The 8,110-nt window shown below is 35.1% G+C and overlaps 1 protein-coding gene across 1 annotated transcript; it reads right to left on the bottom strand.

Moving 5' to 3' along the window:
* Positions 1-2,080: 2,080 nt before the first annotated feature.
* LOC109790411 (putative purine permease 10) lies at positions 2,081-4,713 on the bottom strand. Its single transcript, XM_020349555.3, has one exon. It carries the CDS (start codon positions 3,399-3,401, stop codon positions 2,298-2,300), a length of 1,104 nt encoding a protein of 367 aa, XP_020205144.2. The 5' UTR covers positions 3,402-4,713; the 3' UTR covers positions 2,081-2,297.
* Between the last annotated feature and the right edge of the window lie 3,397 nt (positions 4,714-8,110).

The following is an 8,110-nucleotide window of genomic DNA, read 5'->3' as shown; positions in this document are numbered from 1 at the left end:
TCCTTGCTTCCCAATTGGCATAGCCTCGGCTCTAGCTTGATTTCTTGATTCAGTTAATTCCTCCATTTGCATGTATTTTTCAACCCTTCTTCTCAAGTTATTCATATCCAGCGGAGGTTTTTTGCATAAACTATTTATAAAAGGTCCAGGTTTCAACGTTGTGTTCAACCTATCCATTGCGACAGCTAGGTTCATGTTTTTTTTTTATCTCCATTGCGATTTTGTTAAAATGATCCATAAATGAATTTAAGGATTCCTTCTTTTCCTGTCTGATGTTGGCCAACGCCAATGATGTCAGTTGGTAAGGTCTGTTTGTAGCAAATTGTACTGTAAATAAAGATATTAGTTCTTCAAATGAATTTATGGAGCTGGGGGAAAGCTTAATGAACCAACTCAATGCTCGTCCTTTTAGTGAAGTGGGGAAGAGGTGACACAAAGCAGCGTCTTCTGTTGTCAGCAAGGTAACCTGTGTGAGATATGCATTCAAGTGGTCATCGGGATCCGAGGATCCATCATACTTCTCTAGAGGAAGATTTCTCCAGCTATCAGATATGGTTGTCTCCATAATGTTTTGAGTGAAAGGGTGCTTGTATGAGCTGGGTGTTGCCATTATCCGAGAGGGAGGTTGCCTAGGAATGGTTGATAATTGCATGGGAGGAACATGTGTTTTTGGAGTTGTTGGTACGTGATATGAGGAGACCTCATTGTTGGGTTGTTTAGTAGGGTTCCAAGTTCTGTTCAACCTTCTCAACTCGGCATTTTCTCTCCTGAGTGCTTCAAGCTCCTGAGCTTTCTCGGGCTTGCTTGATAACTGTTATTTCTTCACGAAGCATATTCACAACATCTGAGAGATCAGTTTGATCTTCCACAGCAACCGGCCCCAAGTCCTGTTCGGGTTGAACCGAGTGGTTGTTGTTCCTGGTAGTGACCATCTTCTACAAAATCTTCTTCCTGCAAAAGAAATAAACAGTGTGGGCCTTCAAAACGGGCCCCACGGTGGACGCCAAAATATACCTGCACGAGGGTATTCCAGTAATTTTGCTACTCCAGTTGAGTCTTCGTCTTCCATGATGTATCCTAGGGAAAGAGAGGGGTACCTGCAAAAGGCACTCCAATGCTTAAGTCAGTCCTCGGTCTCAGAGATATCAATGCTAATCAAACTGGTAATTATGAAAATGTACTTTTGTTTGTCACTAATCACACTTATTTATACTAACCTTAATGGGCTTAGACTCATATGTAGGCCCATAAGAGAATCCATTAGTGCTTATCCGTAATAAACAAGTTAAGTAGGTTATTGTAATGAGCCGAGGACTCCTCGGTGTATAGTCATATCGAGGACTCCTCGGTCCTTTCTTATATTTGACCTGGTACTCATACCCTTATCTGGTATTATATATATATATATATATATATATATATATATATATATATATAATTAAAAGTACAATGATAGTGGTGATAATAATAAAAATAAAAAATAAAAATTACGATAGTTATGATAAGAAATGTATAGAACTTTATTTGTAATTTTTTAATTTAATTCATTTATATATTTTAATTTAAGTGTTAGAATCGATTATTTTCAATTTCACGTAAAAATGACATTTTGATAATATATGTTGCATATGTGGGTGTGTGTAACAATTTTACCAATTTATCATAATTATATATAATATAATCCATTTTAAAAGTATTTTCTAATATATTTTAACTTTTAAAACATTATTTTCTATTTAAATTATAAAAATTATCTTTAACATCTTTCTTGAATTTTATACATTAAATTATAAAATTTATATTAAAATTGGCTAAAATTAATGAAAAATTATTGTTGTAACATATCTTAAATAATTGATATAATTATATTATTTAACCAAAAACCACAAGTTCTGAAATTGGATAAAGTACATTGATAGGTCAGGGTATATTTCATTTATGATTTCCCAACATACGATATGTTGAACTGTTGGTAAAAGAAGATCGTCATTTTTTATAATCTAACGAACAAAAAGCTCTCTAATCAGTAATTTAAACATTGTTTTGACTTAGTTGAAATTTGGTACTTGTTAACACCTCGTAAATAAGTGGAACATCATTGATGGAAGATGAATGTTAAATGGTTCAAGTAACTCAAAGGAAAGGTGGAGATTTGTTATATTCATTATATATATTGCGTGAGCTCCTAATATTGGATAATTTCAACGACAACATGGCTCTTCTCCAATCTCTAGTCTAAACTCAACTCCTAGATATAAATTTCCCTATAACTTTAATGTGTTCCATGAAGTCCATCATCAAATTTCTCCCTCTCCCTTTGAAACCTCAAAACCATTACTTTTATTTTCCTTAGCTTTCTGTTCATCCAGATAATGCTGATACATATACGACAAAAGGCCCCATATAGCCAACAAGAATGCTATAACTTTCACCCCATAGATCTTGTCATGAAACACCATGACAGCAAGGATTGGATTTATGGCCAATTCTAGATTACCTATTACAGTTGAGAATAACGAAGATACCTCAAAAGTCAACCCTAACATGCCAACGCATGCTATTTGCCACGTCACAGAAATCCAAACCAGAGTCATTACATATGAAACCCCACCCTTTTCAAATTCCTTCATCTCAGTTTCCATAGTTTTCCAATCTCCACTCACAAACAATCCCACTATGCCACCACAGGTAGCAACGAGCATTGGATAGAAATTCATGTTCAACACCGCAGATAGGGTTTCTGTCTTCATAACTTTCTCAAAATAAACCTGCAAAAGAGACTGATATAAAGAAAACATGGCAGATGCAGCAAGGACACAGAAGAACCCAATTATTTGCTTTTCTTTGGGAAGGTGCTTTGTGTCCTTAGATTCGGTGTTGATTGCAAGCAGGGTAACTGACATGGTAAGGACCACTATAGAGTTGATTATCAATGCAGTGAGCTTTTGGGAATTGAGGAAGAAAGTGAAAATTGCATTGAACCCTAATTGGGATGCACACACTAGTGTAAAAGTGGAAAGAGGAAGATATTGGAGTCCATAGGCATACATCAAGTCCATTGCTACCATCGCTAAGCCAAAAGCTAGGTACAAGGAAAATATAATGGAAATTTTTGGTTTGGTTTTGGAGGAATCATTATTGGGGTGTTTTGTTGATTTGGCGTGTGTTTGAGAGTAAAATAGGAGTGGAAGTAGTATAGGGAATCCAGCTGATTGAACAAATAATGCAATCCATCTGCTTTTGCCACCTTTCTCAAAGTATGACCTCCCCAAAAGAGTGGCTGAGCATTGGCCTGCCAGAAGAAGGATTGTGTATAGGGACACACGTAACCACCGTTTGTATTCTCCGAGTGATCTTGAATGTTGAGGTTGCTGATGAGTAATGGTTGTGTTTGTGGACATTGTGTGCAAGTTGTGCACTTTTTTGTCCTGTGAGAAACACAACTAAGCAGTAAAGATTAGTTGTATCACAGTACCGGAGACCCTTTTTAAACTTGAGATTTTTACCAAATCATTTTACGTACTAAAACGATTCACCTAAACTGCATTTGTTTAGGATCATTGTTTGGCTATTCCATCACTATATAATCTTCTATTACACCCATTACTTTCATTTGTTTTTATAAAACACTTTTGGCCTACATGAAAAGTTATTGAATTCGAATAACTGTCCTCATCTTAAATTTAAATATGCGTATGCGTATGCAATTTTTTATCGTACGTTGTATAATTCTAAATCAAATTTAATATTCATCTCCGTAATATTTTATATACCTCAAAATTTCGAAAGAGTATGTGAATAAATTAAAATATAGATTTTCTAGTTTAATTAGCCGTCTACAATTCAAATTTTTAAATATACAACTGCATCAAATATTTAATATAAAAAAATTTGCTGATTAATGGATAATAAAATGTTGGTAGGTAAAAATTTATTAGAAAATTTAAAATTTGATATGGACATAAAAACTTATAAAAAAAATAATAATAATACCCTCTAATACATTCTTTTGAATACACTTTTGTTATTGCTGAAATTTATTTGAAATAAGAAAAATTGTGAGTCTCCCATCTAACTTAATGAGTTTTACTCAAAATTTCATATATTTTAAAAAAAATTGATTAATAATAAATAGTGGTTAGTATAATGTTAACACTCCTTTGAAGTTTATCTGAATAAACTTATAATTAAATGCTTATAAAGAGAATAAAATAAATAAGTCAATAAGGTAAAATAAACAAGATTTTTTTTATAAATTAAAATTAACTTATTTATTTCAAGTTATTCTAGAACTTTTCTCGTTTGATTTTCCAAAAGATCAAAAATAATTATTTCACCAAAATAAACATATCTAAGTATTAATGTAACTAAGCCTATTACTAAATTATTAATTTCATTCTCCCTTATTATTAAATAAACCACTCCAAATAGTATAAATCATATAACGTGATTTTGGCTGGATGATTTTTTTTCCTATTCCAAAATGATGTCTTCCTTAATCATAAAATGGCATAGCAATAGATTGGTTTTGATGCATCTTTTCAACCTGTTTGTGGTGGAATTCGTCTATGAGTTCTTTTTATTTGAACTAGCACGAAATCGTTTCAATTTAGGTATTTTACAGTTAAACTTTCTTAAGAACGGAAAGATTATCAAACAGAGTGACTAATAAGCATTTGTTTCCAGATTTTCGTAAATAATTATCAAACAATTTTCATGCATATAGACACTCAAATGAACGGAAAACAATACATATATTGGCAATACAAATCATTGTCCAATTTACATAATTATCAAGTTACAAAATGATGATTTTAAGAACGACAAACTACAAACTATGGAATTAAACTAAACTACACTAATTCTATGAAAAGAAAGCAGAACGTGGCCAAGAAACCATACCCAACAGCAATCCCATGCATGGAAGCCATAGACAGAAAGTGCTTACAAAAGTGCAAGTGAAATTTTCGACCTCTCTAAAGTGACAGGCTCTTCATATTTATAGAATTAATTGAGAGTGGTTAATTTCCATCGTGTGTATGTAATCGATGTCCACTATACTGAGTATGTGGCTTAAAGGTAACTTCTCCCAACCGTTCCATCCACGTTTTTATTTTTCAACTTGATCTTCGATAATTGCTTTTGGTGCACTTATTTAACTGCCTAAAACCTCCGGTAACCACCTCTTGCATTTTTTCGAGTCGTTCTCGAGCATGCATGCTTATAGTTTCTGATGTTTGATTTGTTTGGTAAGTACCTTGTCAATCAACTTCTTCGAGTGGAATGTCTTCGAGTGGCCCTAACAAATACCCCCCTAGGAATTTAGTCTTCGAAGCATGCGTTAAGGCGATGAACGACTGAATTCCTATGATTTTCAATTCTTCGATCAATACTGATTAGTTTTCTAGCCAACTCTATGATGTACTTATTCGATGGAACCCTAACCAGAAATGCTCTTAAATGTGGTTACCGTTATATTTAAGATTTTCCTACCCCTAATAAATTTTGACGGCGCATGCTCACATTTCCCAATGCTCTTGTCCATTTATTTGAAATATGATTTGAAACATTTGATGGTTGATCTGACTTGTTGGGTTATTTTCGCCTTGGCCCGTTTACATTCGTTTAAAAGGTCTTAGGGCAAAAATTACTTTTACTGTTTCCTTTGTGTGCATGTATTCTTTGCCTTTCAAACTTTCTCCTTTCTTGCTTCTTCTTGTTCCTCTCCTTATTTCTCTTGCTTCATCTTGCTACAATGGCTTCTTCTGCTGCTTCAACTTCTGCTACTGCCTCAGTTCTTTCTCCTACAATGGCTTCTGCTTCGTCTACACAATCTGCTCCTCTACTAATGGCCAATGCTACGGTCTGTGCTGTGAAAGATGGTGACGAAACCTTCGTTCCCATCTTAGGCATGGAGGAAGCTAGCCTTAAAATTTTCAATTCCCAGGTACTTCTTCCCTTCTCTCTTCAAGATGGTACCACCCATGCTTTTCTAGGTCAAAATAAGAAAAAGTTTAGTAACACATTGCTTCTTGAGGATTCTTCTACCTTACCTTTCATTTATTCTCCTACAATAGACCTGAACTTGTTTAGTGACACCACAAAATTTTTTAGAGCGTTTCTACCCACAAAAGATAGGCATTTGCAATGGTTAGAATGCGTAGAGAAATCAATGCATTCTGTGTGGGTAGGTGATGGTATCTCTGAGTTCATCTAACTCTCTAAGTTTGATTTGCATGCTTTCGATCCTCAAATGCTTCTCTCTGCTATCTTCTTTTGGAATAGAGAAACTCGAGATTTTGAGTTTCCATGTGGTTTTGTGTGTCCCATTTTTGTTGGATATTGCTGCTATCACTGGCTTGGCGCCTATAGGGTATAGGTTTTATCCAGATGCTTTCGAGGAGGAAATTTCTATCAAGGAAACTTCTATTTCCTGGGACAAAAAGACCTACCTCGCCTTCATTAATGCACATATGGGACAATTGGATATCCCCGTTTTGATCTTAGAGCATATTGTTTTTCTAATGTATTGGCTATCTGCTTGTGTTTTCTACACTCCTTCTCTTCATGTTCCTAAGTATTATTCTATCTTGGCCCAAGCTTTACATTTACAGAAGAGAATTTGTTTGAATTAACTACTATTGGCTTCTTTATACTCCTTTCTCGATGAAGCTTTAGAAAGTCTTTTTCGTGAATCTGGTCCTCGCAATATTTCTGGGCCATTATGGTTGTTACAATTATGGCTCAATGCCATCTTAGAGAAGAAACTTCTGTTGACTTCATCTTTTTCCCCAGTATGTCAACTCGAAGCAGCTCGTTTAACCATTCTTACTCCTCGAAAGCGTTCAATCGAGAACTTTGCTAAATATGTTCGAACATTCCTTAGCTTTAGCGACTTCACCGAGGACTTGGCCCCTTTCATACGTTTAGGTTTGACAGGGCCTTCTTGGCTTCGAGAGAACAATCAAGTCGGAAAGATTTCCCTAGATTCTGTTGATATCTTGTTTGGCTTTTTATCGTGAGATGTAATTTTGTCTAGGATGCGACAAAAAGATGTTAGGATCTACCCCTACCAACCTCAACTATTTGCTTGACAATTTGGTCTCTGCCAAATGAAGCCTCTACCTCTTCGCCATAAAGAAAGCATAGATGCTGATATTTGTGTCGAAAAAGGGGATTATCAGGATGTCTAGGACTTTATTTTACGTCCTGATAAACAACTTCATCTTACCCCTTGCACTTTCTCTGCTTCTTTCCTAGTCTCGAAGTGTTTTCTTCGTTGGTGGTGTGAATATTATGTTGACAAAATTTTCACTTTTGACGATTTTTTGAAGAAGCTGATTAATTCTCATCTTTCTTCGCAGGGCCCAAAAATACCAGGTACTTACAAGAATCGTAATATTATTTATCAATTCGAGCAGTTTTTTAAAGTTTGTTATCGACCCGATTACCTTGGTCAAACAACTTTTGATGCTTCTGTCTCTTTAACGAAAATGGTACAAAGGAACATCCACTCAAAAAAGATTATTAATCCTCGAGGGGAAACTGATTTTGCAAAATTTTGCCCTAAAAACATCCCTCCTCTTCCAAACGCTCGTTTTGGTTTAGTCAAATATTTATCTTACCCTCTTTGGGTAAAGATACTCGACCCTTTTTATTTGGAACGCAAAGAAATTCCTGTAAAAGATCAAGTTACCTATGCGAGATGTTCCGTGTACGATTTTCCTCGAGAGAGATGGTGGCCTTTGCGTCGGGTCAATAACCACAATCTTCCCCCTGGTAAATGTCTTGTAACAAATTTCTATATTCTCCCATTGTCATTATCTGATCCTTGTTTTGTCTTGTGCAGTTGTTATCCCTTAGTGTGTTCCTCAACATCTCGATGAGACACCCAAATGGGAAAATGACGATGACTGTGATGATGGGTTTTCGTTGAAAACTCAAAAAAGAAAGACCATTTCTGATAAGATTTCTTTACGTTCCAAGGTACCTTTTCTTTCTATCTATCAAACTTACGCACCTTCTCTTTCTCTACTTATCCGATTTCTCTAAAAAAAAAATCTTTGATCATAGGATGTTGAGATAATTCATATCTCTTCCTCTCGAGATG

This window comes from Cajanus cajan, chromosome 5, assembly GCF_000230855.2.
Source record: "Cajanus cajan strain Asha chromosome 5, NIPB_CcT2T_4, whole genome shotgun sequence".
Classification (NCBI taxonomy): Eukaryota; Viridiplantae; Streptophyta; class Magnoliopsida; order Fabales; family Fabaceae; genus Cajanus; species Cajanus cajan.
This window is presented reverse-complemented; position numbering and strand designations above follow the sequence as displayed.

Excerpts from the sequence above, each read along its gene's own strand:
- LOC109790411 (XM_020349555.3), bottom strand. The coding sequence starts at position 3,401 with ATGTCCACAAACACAACCATTACTCATCAGCAACCTCAACATTCAAGA.